General features: G+C 37.0%; 1 protein-coding gene across 1 annotated transcript in view; it reads right to left on the bottom strand.

Annotated features, from left to right (window-relative positions):
- LOC150081560 (uncharacterized) overlaps positions 1–21,348 on the bottom strand; it is a 710,435-nt gene that overhangs the window by 209,078 nt on the left and 480,009 nt on the right. Inside the window, exons 22-23 of the mRNA XM_090380128.1 lie at positions 16,408–16,590; positions 5,190–5,321 (exon numbers count right to left, since the gene is read on the bottom strand). Coding sequence (XP_090236254.1) covers positions 5,190–5,321; positions 16,408–16,590 — 315 coding nt within the window. The remainder of the gene's footprint in view (positions 1–5,189; positions 5,322–16,407; positions 16,591–21,348) is intronic.

The raw sequence follows: 21,348 nt of genomic DNA, 5'->3' as shown, positions 1-21,348 counted from the left end.
TGTCATCTTCATCTGCTTTTTCATCAGTGTCCATGGTATCAGATCTGAATGTGTGCGTATCAGTTCTTTCAGAGCTCTTAGTTTGTACTTTCGGTTGCTGATTGGGATTCTTATCTGGAGGTATTGTTACCGGAGTATTTACTTCTTGGGTTGCATATTTGGAGGGAGATTGTTCTTTTAATGAAGTAAGTAATGATTTTGCCCAACCAGATATAGAGATATTTGGAGGGACGGAGCAGTCAGTCTGAGTTGATATTGTGCGTAGCTGTTGAGTAACTGAGGCGTATGTAGATGATTTAGTAGGGATTGCAAAGTGTTTCTTTGCCTCTTGATATGACACTTTGTTCTCTATTTTATATTTCTGAATGTTCTTCTCTCTTTTCCATTGGATACAGTCCTTAGAGAAGGCAGAATGATTTCCCTGGCAGTTAGGACAGTTTTGGGTTTCATTATTACAGTCCGTATGTGTGTGTTCTTTTGAACCACAAGAAGCATTCCGGATATTTGTTTTGGCCTTGATAATGAGATCAAGCGTACATCTTTTTCTCCGGAAAACATACTGACTTGGGCTTAAAATGTTTTGAGTCTCTAATAACCACGTCAGTCTGACGTTAATTATTTTTTCCAATGTTTTTCCCAGACAACTGGTTAGAGAAATAGGACGGTAATTTTTGGGATCTGTGTGGTCTTTCCCTGGTTTCGGGAAGGCTAGCACATAAGTAAGAGTAAGATTAACTGTACTCTTACAATTGTAAGAGTACAGTTAATGATTCCTCACTTAGATGACAGATCATGGTGTAATAAATCCCGTCGGGACCTGGAGCACTGTTTTTCATTCGTGCAAGTGCATTACGCAATTCATTCATGGTCAGAGGCAGATTATAAGAATGAAGGATGACAGTATTAAAATTTAGTTTGTATTTTTCTGTCTGGGATTTTAGCAATTGAAATGCAGGTTCATATGTGGCAACAGCTGAAAGCGTTTCAAACGTAGTACCTAAGGCATTGGCAATTTCTGTAGGTTCAGAGATTTCTTTCCCTTTTACAAGTAGGATAGGAGAAGTTGTCTGCGAGTATTTACCATTAATACTTTTGATTTTTTTCCATATTGTAGAAGTATCCGTGGATCTGTTTATGGTGGAGGCATAATGCACCCATGCTTCTTTTTTACTCTCCCGTCTTATATGACGAGCTTTAGCTCTGACTCTCTTAAACTGTAGGAGGTTAGCTGTGGTTGGATGTTTTCGAAAAATATTCCAATATTTGTTCCTTTCTTTTTTAGCACTGTTGCATGCTTCGTTCCGCCACATTTTTGGATGAAGCCGGATTTTGGATGATGATTTTGGTATAGCAGTCTTGGATGCTTTCATTATTGTATCTGTAATGTAGCTTACTGCAGAGTCAATTGTGTGGGTTGCTATGAAGACAGTATCTAAGTGAGCTATTTCTTGGTATTTAATCCAGTTAGCCTTAGCAAATTTCCAGGTTGTCCTAATGTTACTCTGAGGAGTAGAACTTATACAGAAAGTACAGATGATAGGAAAGTGATCGCTCCCGCGAGGGTTATTAGTAACGGTCCAGTCTATGAGAGGAAATATCACTGGAGAGCATATTGAAAGATCAATAGCAGAAGTTGAGCCAGATGATAAATGCACATATGTGTGAGCACCTGTGTTTAAAATTGTCAGGTTATGTTTATCTAAAATTTTTTCAATTATCTGTCCTCTGGAGTCAAGATGTTGAAAACCCCATAGCGGGTGATGGCCATTCCAGTCACCCATAATACAAAAGGGAGCAGGTATTTGCATTACTAAATTATCTAAATCAGCAAAGGTGTATGTATGATTTGGTGATAGATACAATGAAACTAATGTTATTGTGATTCCAAAGGTGACACGGACAGCAATAGCCTCTAAAGATGTTTGCAGGAGGATAGGTCTAGAGGGTACCGAAGAGTTCACTATGAGTGCTACTCCTCCATGAGCTAAATCAGATGAGTTTCTATCTTTTCTATACATATTATAATGCTTAATTGTCATAGATATTGCATTTGTGAGATTTGTTTCTTGAATGCATACTGCAACAGGCTTGTATTCAGATAGAAGATCGTAAAAGTCGTCAAAGTTAGCACGGAGCCCACGACAATTCCATTGAATAACTGTAGCCATTGTTTGGTTTTAGCTAGTGTCTGCTAACTTCCGTGAGGTAGTTTGCTTACGCCTGTCTATTTTTCCTTTATCCTTCTTTGAGAAGACTGGTCTGCTTGTGTCAATGTCATCTTCTGGATGAATTTCAAGAAAAGTGTCATCTTCATCTGCTTTTTCATCAGTGTCCATGGTATCAGATCTGAATGTGTGCGTATCAGTTCTTTCAGAGCTCTTAGTTTGTACTTTCGGTTGCTGATTGGGATTCTTATCTGGAGGTATTGTTACCGGAGTATTTACTTCTTGGGTTGCATATTTGGAGGGAGATTGTTCTTTTAATGAAGTAAGTAATGATTTTGCCCAACCAGATATAGAGATATTTGGAGGGACGGAGCAGTCAGTCTGAGTTGATATTGTGCGTAGCTGTTGAGTAACTGAGGCGTATGTAGATGATTTAGTAGGGATTGCAAAGTGTTTCTTTGCCTCTTGATATGACACTTTGTTCTCTATTTTATATTTCTGAATGTTCTTCTCTCTTTTCCATTGGATACAGTCCTTAGAGAAGGCAGAATGATTTCCCTGGCAGTTAGGACAGTTTTGGGTTTCATTATTACAGTCCGTATGTGTGTGTTCTTTTGAACCACAAGAAGCACAAGTGACTATACCTCTGCACACAGTTTGCGAATGACCGAATTTTTGGCACTTAAAGCACTGAACTGGGTTGGGAATGTACGGTCGAACATGGCATCTGAGATATCCAGCTTTTATAGTTGTGGGGAGATTTGGTGACTTAAATGTCAATATGACTGTTCGTGTAGGGACAGTTCGTGTAGTGTCATCTTTTTTGATGACAATTCTTTTTGCCTGGAATACATTTTGGTTACTTAATTCGGAGACAAGTTCATCCTCTGATACATTTAGAAGATCCCATTCAGTTATTACCCCTTTAGAGGAGTTCAAGGTGGCATGTGGGGTAACCTTTGTGGGAATTCCACCAAAGGTAGATATTTTCAAGAGTCTTTCAGCATGTCTATGTTCACTCATCTCCACTAATAGGTCTCCAGATCTTAGTCACCGAACCATTTTTGGAGGCCCAGCCACATTTTCGAGACATTTCTGAATCAAAAATGGGGAGAGCTTACTCAATGGTTGGTCTGTGGAGGAATGCAATATTAAGAAGAGAGGAGCAGAAAAATCTGTCCCTTCTTTTTTTTGTCTCTTAGCATGGGATTTATTCAAATTATCATGGTCGTCATGTCTACTTGAATCTGGATCAAGAGATCCATAGTAGGACTGTTTTGTGTTGTCCCGGGAGAGTGGATTCCTCCTCCCAGGCTTCCAGCCCCACCACGTGGAGGCAGGAGTGGTGCCACCAGTGACCAAGTGATAAGGTTGTTAGTGTTAGTGCGTTAGTAGATTAGTAGTGGCTTTCCTTTCTGTTGAGTAAGCTGACTTCTTTACTTTAGAAGAGCAAAATTATATAACTTTGGAAATTAGAAAATAACGTTCAACTACAATCAATCGCTCTTTTAAGAAAATCGCTTTCAAATCACTGAAGAATCGCTTTAGTCACTCGCTTGGCACTCGGGGCCTGTACAGCTGGTACAGTTGTTTGTTGTACTCAGAGTCATTAGGACTATAACAAACTCCTATTCTCAATTTTCCTTTCCCAGTGCTTATGTCACACCAAACTGATTTAACAAATTTATTTATTTATTTTAGATATTCTAAATTTACTGTTTGTTTTCTAAATTATTTAAAATTTCATTAATTTTTAATTGCAATCTGCCTTGCATGACAACAATTTTTGCAATGGACTATTTCTTTCATCAAATAATAAAAGTAGCCATCACAGTGCTTTGTTCTTAACCTTTGATTGACTATAGATGTGGTTTGTTTTTTTTTGGTTTTTTTTTTGTATAAAAAGTTCATAAGCTGGCAAAAATCAATTTTGCTTGCATTTAGGATATTCTATAAAAACAAAAAAAAAGTTTTATTTTAAGTCCTCTACATTATTAATTTATTTATAACTTCTTGGGATATCCAGCCACAGCTCAATTCACTGGAAAGCCCAAGGGTTTGCAAAACGTGTAGAACAGTCAAAGTAATTAACATATTTGGAATCTTATGGATGATTTACGATGAATTCTGTATTCAGTGGGGATTAATCAAATAATAAATAAAAAAATATATTAACCTATTTCTATAATAATTAAAATACAACTGAAAAAGAAAAATGTATGTTAATCTATTTCTAGCCCTGAGGATATACTGCTGAAAACTTCTTTATATATAATACTGAGAACCGTTCTTGGTCTAAAGGATACCAATAATTTGGTGACGGACATAATTACAGTGAGACTAAGTCATGTACCACTGATTGTGCCTGAAGATCAGCTTATTTTGATCTATAAGAAGACCAATGCAACCGAGTCTTTGTCTCACACATTTGTTGATTGTAACTGCAAAGGGAATGTTTCTTTCCTTTTTTTTTTTTTTTTTTTTTTTTTGTTGAGAGCAAAATATAAACTGGGTCCATCTTTTCTACTGTACAGACATTATCATCAACAAGTAAATAATGATATGGGCGAGAGCTGAATTACTATGGCTTCCTGACTAGCTGTCAGCAATCAATAAGCTTCCTGAGCTACAATTAGTTTGCACTCCTGAAACCATGCTTCACTATTAATTAGTTATTAAACCAGTAAAAAAAATTAAAATATAGAGAGATAATCATGTGAAAGTTCTACAATTTTAATGGTTAACAAAAATTAATAAAATATTATGAGCAAACTATAAAAATTCAGATATTTTGATTATCACTAAAAGACCTAATACAAAGCATGCTTGAATAGTCAAAAATAACAAAGTTGTGATTACTGTAATTACTACCCTTAAAAGATATAAAAAATGATTTATATTTCTTTGTTACATTTGTGTAAATATTTATTTTTAAATGAGCAATTATGATATCACCATGCAATAAACTGAAAAGAAAGCAAATTGAACTGTATATTTACTTTGATGTATAGATTCTATACATACAAAAGTAGACAGCAAGATAGTCTTGTTCTTCAATTAATCTGTATAGCATCTCACGGTTAATATTTTCGATTGTATCTTCATTCCTTTGTTTCATCAACCATTCTAAAACCTTTTCCTCTTGAGTCAAGTCACCTATATTAAAAAGAGAAAATCATTCAGAAATAGAAATACAGGTATGCTACTTCTTTATGTGCACTACTGTGAAACATCCTGATTTAGAGGATGGTATATACAATGAAACTTCACTATAATGAGAATGGTTTATTGAAAGAACATATTACAGCATTGTAAAAAAATAGACACATATCTCCCTCCTGATTCATGTTTATGATTTGTTGTTATAGTTTGCCTGTTTTATGATGGCAATCTGCAATCCTTGAGAAGGAAAAGAATGGAAAGGGGAAGTTCAATATCAGAACAGATGTGCAGTATCAACTTTTTGCTCTGAATAAGTAAGAATTTTTACTTGAACTAGATGACACTGTAAGAATTAAAAGGATGATAATGTGTGCCTTTAGCTTAAATATGGCCTTCCTGCACAAGTAGAGTCGGGGTGCACCTATAGATGCACCCCGACTGTATTTGTGCATTCAATTTACACCAAAAAAAAAAAAGTTTATACGTATGTACATGATTTATAGAAGTTACCTACTTTTGCCTTAATACAGTAGTTTTCTATAGTGAAACACCGATGTACACTAGCATTAGTAGAGGTATATGATGCAAGAAAGCAAGCTTATTCAGCATCAGCCAAAAAAAAACAACCACTACTCCCATTTCACCCCTCCGTTCGATCGAAATACCTGTCCAGCTGAGCCTTAAATTTGTTTAGGCTATCAACTTCAACAACAAGTGATGGAAGTCTATTCCACAAACCAACTGCCCGCTGGCTAAAGGCAAATTTCCGCACATCTATCCGACATCCGTCCTTCCTCAATTTGAATTTATGCTCTCTCAGGTGATTATTCTGAGCAAGAGGAAAAATCCCATCAGCATTGAGCATGCTCAAGCCATTCAAAGCCTTATACACCTCTATCAGATCACCTCGCCGATGCCTAGTCTCCAGACTCTGTAATTTGCAAAACTTAAGCCTTTCTTCATAAGAGCAACCCTTTGTTCCATTCACTAATCTTGTTGCCCTTCTCTGTACTCGTTCCAGCAGCTCTACATCCTTTTTGAAATGAGGCCTCCAGACCTGTATACAGTACTCTAGGTGTGGCCTGACCATTGCCTTATACAATGGAATAATCACCTCCTTATCCCTGCTGGAAAAATTCCTGTATATCATTGACAAGACACCATGAGCTACTCTTACAGCTCGTCTGCACTGCTCAGAGAACTTCATATCTGCCTGCACAATTACCCCCAGGTCCTTTTCATTCTCTACCACTGTCAGCGTAGTACCACAGAGTTGATACGTTGATCTGGGGTTACTGTTTCCCCATATGTAGTACTTTACATTTGTCAATGTTAAACTTCATTTGCCACCTCTCAGCCCATCTGCTCAACCTTTCCAGATCCTGTTGCAGCAACATAGCATCAGTAGTGTCCTTAACAACCCGGCCAACCTTTGTATCATCTGCAAACTTGGACATTAAGCTTGATATACCATCATCAATATCATTTATAAATACAGAAAATAACAATAAACCCAACATTGAATCCTGAGAAACTCCACTAATAACATTAGTCCACGTTGAGCAGTGTCCATTGATTACCACTCTCTGTCTTCTGCCACTCAACCATCCCTTTATCCATAGCAGCAATTTGCCTCCAATGCCACACTGCTCCAATTTGTGCAGCAGTCTTCCATGCGCAACAGTATCAAAAGCCTTTCTAAGATCCAAGTATATAATATCAAAGTTATTCCCTGCATCCAGTTCTTTTGTGACTACATCATAGTATCCAATCAAATTGGTCAGACAAGACCTGCCCTTAACAAAACCATGCTGTGTCTGAGCTATAACTGAATTCTTGTCCAGATGATCCTGCAGTGCTTCTTGAACCAGTGTCTCCATTAATTTACCTGGAACAGAAGTTAAACTAACAGGTCTATAATTACTTGTGTCAGCCTTTGATCCTCCTTTGTGAATTGGGGTTACATTTGCACATCTCCAGTCTATGGGTACCTCCCCTGAGTCCAAAGAAGCTCTCATAATTATGGCTAGGGGTTTGCTTACTTCCTTTGCTGCCTCCTTTAATATAACTGGATAGATCCCATCCACCCCAGGTGCCTTTTTTATGTTTATCCTGAACAATTTCTCCTCCACTTTCCTCTCAGTTATTAGAAAATCATCTAGCTCAGTGCCAATGTTTACTTCACCTATGACATTCCCCTTCCTGAATAACTCCTCATGTGTAAATGTAGATGCAAAATACTGGTTTAGATTTTTAGCCACCTGAGCAGGATCCTCAACTGTTGAACCATCAACATCCAATGGACCAATCTGATTCATCCCTTTCCTTCTTGAGTTTAAATAGGTAAAGAACTCTTTTCTGTTTTTCTTTGCATCCTTTGCCAAGGATTTCTCATAATCTTCCTTTGCCTGCCTAATCTCCTTTGTGACTTGGTTACAGACAAACTTATATCTATCATAGGCTTCCATGTCACCCATTAATTTGTATGTATCCCATGCATTTTTCTTCTCTGCCATATGTCTCATTAGTTCATCTGACAACCATTTAAGCCTAAACCTTGAACAATATTTCTTGGTTGGTATGTAAAGCCTGGTAGCTTCCAAGATTAGTTCCTTGAATGCTTCCCATTTTGAATTTGCTGTTGGTAACATCATCAGTTGGTCCCACTGTATAGAATTTAAATACTGTTTCAGACCATCATAGTCGCCTTTACGAAAGCAAAAACCCTTCCCTTTACCTCTGATGGTAGTTACCTCCTTGAGTAAATCCCACTTCAGCACACTGTGATCACTGCCACCTAGTGGTTGCTTTATCTGCAGTTTCTTAATGCATGAAGAATCACTACTGATAATCAGGTCAAGAGTATTACTCCCTCTAGTTACCTCCCGAACATGCTGGTGTAGAAAACAATCATCCAATAAATCCACAAAAGCCTTGCTAGTGTGTGAGTGACCAACCCACAAATTCCAGTCAATATCTGGGAAATTAAAATCCCCCATTATAAGACTCTCTAATTTACTGGCCTATTCTATTTCCCTGTACAGTATACACGTTAGTATTCCCCCCATAGAAAATGGGGAGGAACTAGCATATGCTAGTATTACCACATAAATGAGAATTCACACATGTGGAAATACTAGCACCTAACCTTCCCATAATCCATGACTCTACTGTATATTAAAAACATACTTTAATTTCAGGGAAATGAAAAGGCTTCTTTTACAATAAATAAATTTTATGGTGGTGTATTTTTTTTTTAATGCTTAATATTCTTCTCAAAGGTCTCCTCAATTCAGCTGTGCAGTATTTTTCTTTTCTTCACTTTTTATGAATGAGAAAACTTGGTAACTCTATTTTCAGGATTACACAGCCCATGTGAGAGACAAAGAAATACACAGAAATACATATACAGAAAAATACACAGGCTGGGATTACTAAGAGTAAACACAGGAGCCAACATATTTGTGTGTACCAATGCTAGGAGTAGAGTAAATAAATTTAATGAATTTGAAGTACTGGTAAAGTCATCGAAAGTGGTGGGTACAGAGAGAACAGAGAGATAGGTTTAGAAGCACAGAGAGTCTAAGGTAGTCCACCAAGTCAACATGGGTGGCCAGTGTGATTTTATTATTATTTTTATTATTATTATTATTGGCTATATGGTGCAAGGAAGCCTGAGGCTTATGCTGCACCAGCCAAAAAAAAAATTTCTGAGTTTCCCTCAGAGCAAGAGAGTTGTTGTTTGTTATTTGGTTTTTAGGAGCATTAGCAACTAAGGCCATATTGCTCCGGGGATATGCAGTGGTCATTCCCTGACCTTTCTGCATCCTACATATTTGGTGGTCACAGGCTTGAACCCCAGTGTAATCAAGGAGCGTGTGCTACGCACTGCAGCTCCTGCCCACCCGGCTACTGAGGTGCAGAGAGAGAGAGAGAGAGAGAGTCAAAAGTAGAAGGGAATCACCAAGAAAGAGAAGAATGATGATATCCAGCTCAGGACCCTGGGTTTTGAGCCAGTATGGTGTGATATAAGAACTGTAAAACAAAAATGAGAGTACAGGTGTATGGACTTGCTTCATATTTTTAGAAGGGGCACACTGAATGATGGCTTTTACATTCTTCTCAAGAGGTCTAATACCTTCCTGCATTATAAGGTGTCCAAAATACTTGACTTCCTATTGGAAAAAGGACCATTTGAAACATGTGATGCTTAAGTTGGTTTCCTTCAGACTACGGAAAACTTCCCTTAATAGCTTCTCCAGAGATTCTTGGCACAGATTAGTAAATAGCATAGTACACTTTTTCCCAGGAGTTTTATCTACTCCCTGGAGCATCTGACAGATTAAATTTTTGAGAAAAATATTGAGAATGAGAAAAATTTTCTGTCTTTGGGCCACAGAGGGATTTGATGGTATTCCAAACTGACATCTAATTTTGAAAATATTTTGGCACCTTGGAGAGGCATAAGCAGATCCTCTGAGTTGTTGAGAGGAAAGTTAGTTGATCAGAAGAGTCACTTTATTGACTTGTTCTGAGATCTAAAACAAAGTGAAGGTCCCCATTCTTTTTCTCCACAACTATTAAAGGAAAGTTATATAGTGATGTAAAAAAAAAAGTTTTGTATCGACAAATGGCTTATTGGTGGTGACGTGGACAGTGTTCATCTCCTACTCTCTCTCCTTCAAAGCATCAATCTTTTCTGAAAAAATTAAGTGCATCATTATAAACTCCATTAGAAAATCTGATATTTCCCCTTTACCTAGTAAAGGAGAGAGAGAGAGAGAGAGAGAGAGAGAGAGAGAGAGAGAGAGAGAGAGAGAGAGAGAGAGAGAGATTGTCCAACGTTCTTTAAAGGAGTTCATTAAAGTAAACATCGTGCTGAGGGCTCAATCATCAGCAATTAATAGATTTTCTTTCCACAGGATATCTGAAGTATTTAATCTCTCCTCCAAACTTGTTTATTTCTCTGTTCCAATCAATGGGATTGTTTATCCTTCAATTTATTTATTTATTTATTTATATGTACAGACTGCTTACACACAGGGCACACAGACCCCAAATAATGGTGAGAACACTAATAGTTACTGAAAATGCAAAACAGTAATAATCAATGCAAAACCAGCATTAAAATATACAAAAAATTTAGATTAAGTAAACAGAGTAAGAAGCAAATTCTTATACATAAATGGATTAAGTGTAAAATCAATGTTGTAATTATTCAATACCTGAAGAAAATGAAACAAAGGACTACCAAGTAAATGATGAGTCCGAGGAATGGGCAGTGAGAAATTAATTTTACAACGAGAATTCAAACAGGGCATAGTGAAAGGTATTTGTTCAAGAAGAGATGGAGAATCGATAACAGAGTTTATGATATTTTAGACAAAAAGAGACCCATGGATCTTTTTGTCAAGAATCTTTTCTCCCAAAGTTGCAAACAGTTTTAGCACAAGAAAGTCTTGTCCTAGGATCATTTGTGCTACAGTCTTCAAAGGTCTTTTGTTCACAAGGAACTCCAACTTAATCCTATTATCAGCCCCAAGTGATGTGATATCTAAATGTGTGAACCAATTCAACTGATGTTTTTCTCCAAAAGCAGGTCTAAACCTGACAGGTAGTTTAGGTATTGAAACCCTCTCCTTTAAGTTTTAAAAATGAAAGCTATCAATAATGTGAGGTAAATGACTTCTCCATCCTTTGTCTAAATAGGCTAGGCAAATTTTTTGCCCACAATTCCTTACCAATATTTTCATAATTACAGGTAAGGAATAAGAATATCTCATCTTCCTCCACCTCTAGAATGGGAAACAATACTCATACTTAAAACTGTAGAAAATCTTTCATTTCCTCTACCACTCCCAACTGACTATGCAAATGTGCTTATTGAATCAGGGACTAAAAGAACTGCCCTTTCATTGAATGTTGTTGCCTTATTCTGCTGATAGGTAGATTCACTTCCTTACTATCTTTGATTTGCATGATTTTCCCTATTCAGTCTACATAAATAGCTGCAGTAACCAGACTTTCCAAAGGAAAAGAAAAAATCTGTTTGATTTTTTTAGTTTGAGGTTTGTTATTATTTGGTTTTTAGGAGCATTAGCAACTAAGGCCATATTGCTCCGGGATATGCGGTGGTCATTCCCTGACCTTTCCGCATCCTCCATATTTGGCGGTGACGGGCTCGAACCCCGGTCTAATCAAGAAGCGTGTGCTACGCACTGCTGCTCCTTCCCACCTGGCTACGGAGGCGCGCAATTTAGTTTGAGGAACTTGACTTCTGATAGTGTGAGGGACAGAATGAGTTGGAAAGTAATAAGTATGAGAAAGAATTCTCTCCTTTTTGAAATTAAAAAAAAATTCTTCCTGACTCTTCTTAATAACAGAAAGCTGTTCATTAAACTACTCCTTCACGTTTCTGAGCTGTATGTTGCAGATCTGTAATATCACCTCTGTTTTCTTGTCTGCATACTCCCCCTGTTCTCTGAACCTGTCAGAAAACACCTACACTGCTGTCCAGATGAATAAGTTCTATTTCTCTGCATATCTATAATGCATCATCAACAGTATGTGGGTCCTTTTTAAAGATATGAAGTCTCATCTCACTGACTCCCACAATGGTCTAGTGATAAATAAGATATTCAATGAATCCCAAATCTCGTAGTTTGATATCCCTTCATTCTCTCTGAGAAACCAAGTGATGATAAAGCATGTCTACAGGTTCATCAGGTTGCTGAAATATTGTGAACATTCAAATAGTAACCCTAAAAACATCTAATTATGGATGACTACAGCAGTTCATAAGAATCTCTATTTCTAAGTAAAGGAGTGTTAGTAATGTTGGAAGAGGCCTTCCATTGTAAATGTGCATTCACAACAACAGTAAGGTCATCCTTCGTCGAGCCTGCTCTTCTCTGTAAGCATTCTACAACACTAAAAAAAAAATGCTAGTACAAAGTAATGATTCTCCTGGTGAGTGTATCTAATAACAAACCTGGATTAAACAAATGGCGAGTTTCCACATGGCAAGGATTGTTGACATTAGCATTATCCATTCTGCTAAAAGAAAGTAACAAGAAAAGACAAGTCTCTTCAAAATCTAATATAAATAATATCCTGTCAACTGCTAGCCAAAATAATGTCCATGTGTGCTCTGTTGTCCTGATAGTTAATAATGTGAAGAGTGAATGCCTTATGTCTGGAAAAATATTTCAATGAATGAACCTTTTAAATAAGAAAGTTACCTTGACTTACTGCAACTCTTCTCTTAATGAAAGTATTAACACTAATTCACAGATACATAAAATTATTGATAATACTGTCTCCTTTCTTGAAACAAAAGTCTTTGCTAGAAGTGTTAGATTATAGTGCAATAAACAGTTACACATGACTGTGCTATTTATTTGGCTATAATCAGAAATACAAAGATATTAAACTCAGTTCTTTTTCATATATAAATCACCTTAAATCCTTCCCCCCCTCTTTGTACAGGTGTCTGGGTTTCCTAAGGATAAAACAAAGGTTAGGAGCTCTTAGCTTCACTTCACATATCAAGAGTTTAAGATTTGCTAAAAGAAATTGGCAACTACTCATAAGACATTTACAGTTTGAAATTAAAATTTATGAAGCTCCAGAGATTTTAGTATGCATCCTTTTTAGTTTGAGATTGCAACAAATAAAACAACACTGGCATTTCAAACTAATTACTAACAAATAGTTAGTAATTAGTTTGAAATGTTAATGCTGCTTGAAATGTTTAGTCACTGACTAAAACAGAATTATACACTGAGTGAACAGAAATCATGGGATACCTACCTTAATAATGGGTAGGGCCGCCTTTTGCCCAGACAAGGGCAAGGGCAGTCACATGGCAAGACATTGCGTCCACTAGCCACTAGGTAGTGAAAGTATTCCTCAGGTGTTTCCAACCATGCTTGCTGCACCACTGTCCATAATTCTGTCGCATTCCTGGGTGGAGGTTACAAAGCTCGAATGGACCTTTCCATAGCATCCTGAAGATGCTCCACAGGGTTCATGTCCAGTGAACAGAGAGGCCATTCCATGATGTTAAAATCTGTGGAATGCTAGTTGAACAATGTTCTAGTCAACATGGCTCTGTGGGGAGGCACATTATCCTGCTGGAAGAGTCCACTGCCCTGTGGGTGCATGATGACTATGAATGAATGCAAATGATCTGCAAGGATGGATGCATAACCTAGACCGTTCAGAGATGTTATTGTTATTGAAGTTTCCGCAAAATATGCACCCTCCCGCCTATTCGAAATAACTGGAAATGGGACTCATCAAACCAGGAGACCGGTCTCCAATTATCCAAGGTCCAGTGGCGATGTTCTTTCACCCAGTTGAGGTGTAGAGTCCTGAGGTGTTAACAATGGGACTCTGGTAGGTCGGTGGCTCCCATAACCTATTGCGAATAATGACTGTCTGCTAGTCTTGGTTAGAGATGTTTCTGGCAACTCCCTCGTTGAAGTCGGTGGTGATTTGTGCCACTGTCACTCTCCAGTTGGCAGGCGGAGATGGGGGAAACCCCTGGTGCCGTTTGACACTAAATACACACTTTCCAGTTGGCTGAAACAATGTGAGACAGACAATCGACGGCCAAGTTCATTCACCACCTTTCTCTGTCCACAGTGCTGTCCATGGTAAGATGTTATTCTGGAAATGGCATATTCCCGATACGCTCTTGATACTGTTGAATGGGAATAATGCCATTTCTGTACCACCTCCGAGATAGAGTGACCCACACATCGGGCACCAGGGCGCCTCCGTAGCCAGGTGGGAAGGAGCAGCAGTGCTTCTTGATTAGACCGGGATTCGAGCCCATCACCACCAAATACGGAGGATGCGGAAAGGTCAGGGAATGACCACCGCATATTCCCGGAGCAATATGGCCTTAGTTGCTAATGGTCCTAAAAACCAAATAACAAACAAATAAACAAACATCGGGCACCCACTATTACCCCTCTTTCAAAGTTGGTTAACTCGCGACGTTTATCCATACTGACATCGAATCACCATCTACGTGAATGCAGTGAACCTATTTACCTGCCAAGCAGTGGGTTCGTCCACTAGCAAGAGGGGTGACAGTGTCACGTTGCCCAAGAATGAGGTAAAGGTATTCCATGAATTCTGTCCTTCCAGTGTATTTTACTTTGCCTGGTTTTTAGCATAAACTGTATTCACTTTACACCGTTGAGATAAGACAAATAGTTTTAAACATATACACAGTTTCAATAAATAACTTAATTATAAGTTTCAATATTGTAAACAACAAGTTTTTTAAAGTTCTCTCTATTTTAGGGTGATTTTAAATAGATCCTTAAGCCACCAGTTTGAAAGAAACAATGGGAATGTTAGGGTGAACAGTGCAAGAAAGTTCCAAAAAAAAAGGTACTTACATTGTTTTTCTTCATGTCTTTATTAATTTCTTGTTTCACAAAGAAACTTTACTTTTTTTTATTTTTGATACCTATAAATCCTTCTAGTGGTTTTGTTTTGAGAGCTCTGGTAGGCAAGTAAAACAGCACTGTTCCAAATCGGAGAGCTCGAACATAAATTAATATCTTCTCATTTAACATGGAAATGAGGAAACCCCACAAAAACAACATTGCACTTTCTTTCTGCAGTTTTCATCTGAAAATATTCATTACCCTAAGCAGAAAACTCGTTTTTAAAACTGCCAACTGATTTCTTTCAAAACTAAGTTTAAAAAGAAATCAGTTGGTCACAATTGCAAGAAACAATTTTTGTTACTTTTTGACTTTTCCACCACTTAATATCTATATGTATTGTTGTCAGATGTCTCATGCACTCAAGAACACAAAAGAATATGCAACGTAATACATGAGGCCAACAACGGGAGCACAGCATGTGCATTAAGTACACATTGCTTTACATATTAAAAGTTATCAAATACTACTATGAAGTATGTAATTTAAAAGTAATAATTCATCATAGGATTATCTACAACAAAAAATTAACTGAATAAATGCTGCATTATAGATAGGCAGAAAAGCCAGTTCTGAATTTTATAGTTAGATCACTGTCTAGAAAGTTCAGAGCAACCTGTGGACAGTGATCTGTCTACAGGTTGGAAACAAATATATTGTTTAAATATTTAATAAACATAAAAAAATAAGAAATTAATTATTTTATTTTTCAGTTGCTCTGTTTTACCTATTTAAAGTTAATGTAATGAAGAAGAAGAACAAGGCTCATTACAAGTGCCCATCCAAAACTCATTTAGCAGCTTGACAACAAAGACTGATGTGTGAGAGAACATTCTGTATAGTACCATTCCAATCTACAAAAGAAATACACTGGTTTACAGGAATGTACTTGCTACTAGACAACTCTGATTGCCGACCGGGCTAGCCGAGTGGGTAAAGTACCTGCCCGGCAACCCAAAGGTCGCGGGTTCGATTCCCGCCTAGGGCTTGGATCAAAGTACTGCAAAAACCTTGGGAGGTGCAATATGGCCACAGAAGCCGATGCGCCAACAACTACCAAATCAAAAAAAAAAAAAAAAAACAACTCTGATTTTCAGCCTCTAATTACAGAAACAAGGCTGATACAAAACTGCTGTAATACAGGGAGAAAAAAACTACATCTCACCAGAACTTAGAGGGAAGATACACCTCAACTGCTCACTGGCAGCCATCCGAAAAGAGAAAGTTTTGAGAATTATACCTTAAAAACCAATCTGGGAAAAAAACCCAGCATAATTAATAAACTGATGATATTGCAAATATCACAGAAATATATATTTTCCAGGAGAAAGTTAAGTTCCTTCAGGATCTAAGAAAACTCTGAATGCTGTCTGAAGAACTGCTATATCCAGGACTCCCTCACTGTTGCTCTTTTTAAATTATGCTGTTATACCCAGTTATGTTTTTTTAATATAGACCCGTTAATTATTTTATACTAATTTATTATATTTATTTAATTAATCACATTATATTATTCTGAACCCTGTATCATATGCTGTTGTGTGATGCTATCAATAAAATAAGATAAAAATAAAATAATATTAAAAATTTTTCAACTTTAATATTTCACAAACCTGAACATATACTGGGAATTTTATTCTCAAAATATACCAAAGAAGGAATATTTATTACTCCCAAATCCTCAGCCAATTTGATATCATTTGTCTTCACAAAATGTATTCCATGACGGTCAGTATCATCATCAATGTTTTCTAATTCTTGTAATATTACTTCACATTCTGGACAACTTAAGTCATCTATAAAAAAAGAAAAAATAAATTAATTATAAAATTAATGAGTATTTGAAATAATATAAATAAAACTACAATAATAAAATTTATATAATTAAAAATCACATGAGACTCTATATAACAGTTATATACAGTAAACTCCTGTTAAAACATTCCAGTTATAGTGGTCATCCAATTTAACACACTTTTCTTCTGGCCCCATGGTCAAACCTATAAAATGCCATGCAATTTTAACATGTAATTTGCTCCAGTATAAAATTCTTTCCAGCTTATGTTGCTCTTTTTAAGGACTCAAGAAGGAATAAACCCAGATATAACCCTCTTTCTTAATTTCTAGTTTTGGGAAAGGAATGATAAATATTAAATTCTAGGAATCATTTATGGTGAAGTTTCTTTACTTCATAGAAATTGTTTCCCAAGAAAGTGTTGTTTATTTCATATTTAACTTGAAATGTTGAAGATACTAAGACACTCTTTACAACTCAGTGTGTGGTCATTTATTGTTGCATTTAGTACTCTACTTGGCATGTTTTTTTTTTTTTTTAAATTCAACATTGTTAATATTAGTAAATAAAATAAAGAAACAAGAGTATGCAGCAGAGGCAGATTTAAAGGTACATACAGTGCACCCAGAAGCACCGAGTGAGCCCAATTCTAAGAAAGAAAACACAAAAGTGTATATATCTATTTTATGTTTTATAATGATTTAAAATTTTGATGATTTTTTTAAAATCATTTTTTGATGATTTTTTAAATCATTTTTTGATGATTTTTAAATTAATTTGATCATTTAAAATTTCGATCTCGTGCCAACAGTTTCAACTACCATTAAGTTTTAAAATACAAGAGGAGGGGCAAGTTCACTACAAACTCACTGTTGGCAATACTGCTGGGTTGACATTAACACTGAGATTGAGTCCTTTTGATTTAACTTGCTTTTTACCTTTCTGTTACTTCAACCTTGCTGTAAATAAGTGCTGATATTGAAAACCAACAATAATTGTTGTCGCTTGTATACTTTTTTATGTTTTGAAAATTTGTTTTACTCTAATTTATAACATTTATTGAATTGATAATTATCGTATAAGGGTTAAGAGTAAGTTATTTAAACAACATGATTGAATGAATAGTGAATATGAAATGCTATTATGTATCAGAAAGTGAAAAGAGGAAAAAGAAAAACAAGAACAAGCAAAAAGATAGTTTACTGTGTTTTTTAAAACCTGTGTATTCAACTTTCAATTCTACTGCATTTAAAGTAAATGGAGATGAAGCAAATTCTACAAGTATTTCCACCAGAAAAAACTGGAGTCTGCTGACTAGGCTAGTGGGAGCCCGATGTGTTCAAACCGGTAAGTCAACTTTTTTTTATTTATTGATTTCAAATTATTGTTTTTGTATAACTTTTGATTTAAATTTAGTAGTATAGCATTTTTTTTTTTTTTTTTTTTTTTGTGATTTTCTGATTAATTTGGTGCATTTATTTTTTACTCAGCCTTGTAATTGCATAGAAAACCACAGTCGATTTCTGCCAGCACTGAATCGCAATAGCATTCGAATCTTCTGCCATTGTTTTCATATATATGGCAGATAATGGAAGTTTCTACGTAACTTTATAGCAGTGTAATCTGTATCAGCAGAGGAATATAAATTACAGGCTTACTTATGATTTTAATAATTTTAACTTGTTAGGTATGTTGTAACGTACAACAGTAATATTCGTAGAGCATTTAAAATCGGGATTTGGCAGAGATAGCTAGAGTGAGAATTCAATCCAATGTGGGTGGCAACAGATAGTTAAATTTATTATCTACAGGGACGTGCCGTACCATGATACAGAGAAGCGGCCGCATCAGGCGGCGCCGTAAGGGGGCGGCATAAGCAGCGAAATCAAAATACAATTTGAACCATTAAGAGGCGGCATTTTGAACACTTGCATCATACTGAGAAAATCGACCGCACGGCCCTAATTATCTATTATAACTACTTAGATTTTACAAAGGTAATATTTTAACTCAATACATATAACCACTTAGATTTTACAAATGTAATGTTATAACTTAATACATATAACTTAAACTTGATAGGAGATATGAAATTCTTATGACATAATTCGGTAGAAGATAGAACTCAATACAGGAATATATATATATATAATGTTATTATTACATTGGGATATAAGTTTAGTGTTATTATTTTTAATTGTACTGAAATTGAATCAAATTCAAAAGAGAGCAGCAAAGCAAAAGGCTCAAGGTGGTGGGAGTGCAGTGGTTCAGGAAGAAATGAGGGGAGGTGGTTGTCCTCTCACAGCCTTTTTGAAATGTACTAGTGGAAGCTAGACATGTTTAAAGCAGCTAAGTTGACATTTTTTATTTACTGATTTGAAATTACTGTTTTTGTATAACTTTTGATTTAAATTTAGTAGTATACTATTTTGTTGTGATTTGATGTTTGTTGAGCTATCAGAAATGGACATGATATTGCCAAGGGGAATGTCTTTGTGCGTGTTCGATGAAACTAGTGCTAGGAAATAAGGCACCAAGTTAGCATTGTTATGGGCCTTTAGGAGAGATTAGAGAACAGGGTAGATGCCCTCGAAGGATTTAAATTGAGGGGTCCATCGAGCACTCAGCTACCCACATCAATGCCAGAGCTTACATTTGAACATCAGGCTCCACAGGAACTAGTTGTTGTTGGTGACTCTACTGCCAGGGAAATGGAGAATATATTGTGCAAAAAGGATAGGTGGAACAGAACCAGGGTATGCCTGCCCGGGACAAAAGTTGATGACTTTGTGCAGATATCATCTTTTAAGGGCAGAGAAGATGATATTGTTGTACCTGTTGGCACTAATGACATCAAGAGAAAGAGATCTGCAGATTTAATTAATAAGTACAGGTCAATGTTGAAAAATTGTCATGAGCTACAGTTGAATTTGAAAGTGTGCGCAATTCTGCCCAGATAAGATAGGAGGAAGTATATGATGAGAGCCTTGTCAATTAATTCGGCCCTGGAGAGATTATACAAGGCTCGTGGGGTAGAATTTTTCTCAGCGTGGTCTGTGCTTGTTAACAGGAGAGACTGCTTCTACAGAGATGGGATACACTTAAATAGAAAGGGTCTAAGAATATTTGCTGATGACATCAAAGCATTGTTAGGTGGGTTGGAAAACTGCTAGCATGAGGGGAATAGACAGGCTAATAGATTAACTGTAGCCGCCGGCACAAGTGAAAGTGATTCTTGCGCGGCTTCTATTGGAATGAGCAGCAGACTGGAAGCAAGATGCACAGGATCTCAGAGACTGCTGGGAGTCATCGCAGAACAAGTAAATACATGGGCTGTGTTAGGGTAGCTAAGAATAACAACAGGTGCATGTATACTTGCATGTACACCAATGCTAGGAGTTAATCTTCAAAGCTTGGCTTTTCATACCAACTAAGAAATACTGTTCAAAGTTTAGGCCTACATGGATGTCAGGTGAACTAATGAGATATGTGGCAGAGAAGAAAAATGCATGGGATACATATAAAATAACAGGTGACACAAAAGACCTCGATATTGGCGATAGCATCAGTAAATATCCTTGCACCCTTTATATTTAATTGTATCCCATTCCTGTAGAAGCAGTCTCTTCCGTGAACAAGCACAGACCAGGCTGAAACAAATTCTGCCCCTTGAGCCTAGCACAATCTCTCTCTCTCTCTCTCTCTCTCTCCAGGGCTGAATCAATCGACAAGGCTCTCATCATATACTCTCTCCAATTGTGTCTGAGCAGAATTGCAGACACTTTCAAATTCAACCCTAATTCATGGCTTTCTTTCAACAGTGACCTGTACTTGTTAAGTAATTCTGCCAGTCACCTACTCTTAATATCATTAGTGCCAACATGTACAACAATATCACCTTTTGTGCTCTTAAAAGATGATTTCTGCTCTACAACATCATCAACCTTTGCCCCAGGCAGACATTCCCTAGTCCTATTCCATCTATCCTTTTTACATACCGTGTTCCCCGTTTCCCTGACAATTGAGTCACCAACAACTACTAGTTACTGGGGGACTAGCGCATTTTGCCTTGGGGGTTGCCGCTGTGTTGTGTGATGATCAAGTGCAATCTCTGGCATTGATGTGGGCAGCTGAGAGCTTGATAGGCCCCTCAATTTAGATCCTTCAAGATCATCCACCTTGTCCTTCAAGCTCTCATATAGGCCCATAACAACGCTGAGGTGTCACTTCATTTCCTTACACTCGTTACATCACTCACACACACACACACACACACACACACACACACACACACACAAAAACATCCCCCATGGGTGCCTCCGTAACCAGGTGGGAAGGAGCAGCAGTGCGTAGCACATGCTTCTTGATTAGACCGGGGTTTGCGCCCGTCACCACCAAATACGGAGGATGCGGAAAAGTCAGGGAATGACCACCGCATATCCCGGAGCAATATGGCCTTAGTTGTTAATGCTCCTAAAAACCAAAATAACAACAACAACAACATCCCCCATGGCAATATCATGTTCCGTACCCGATTGCTCCAGAAACATCAAGAAAGCAATGCATTTTAAAAGACTGTGATTCAGAGGGCAACTGTCCCCCTAAGTTCTCCCCTGAGCCACAACACTCCCATTAGCTTGAGCCTTTTGCTTTGCTACTCTGGTCTGAGTCATGATTTCGATTTAATTTCAATTTCAGTACAAAATTATATTCCTAAACTTGTATCCCAACACAGTTATAACACTATATATCTATA

Source organism: Mastigoproctus giganteus, chromosome 8 (assembly GCF_048544385.1).
Source record: "Mastigoproctus giganteus isolate SK-2022 chromosome 8, ASM4854438v1, whole genome shotgun sequence".
NCBI lineage: Eukaryota > Metazoa > Arthropoda > Arachnida > Uropygi > Thelyphonidae > Mastigoproctus > Mastigoproctus giganteus.
This window is presented reverse-complemented; position numbering and strand designations above follow the sequence as displayed.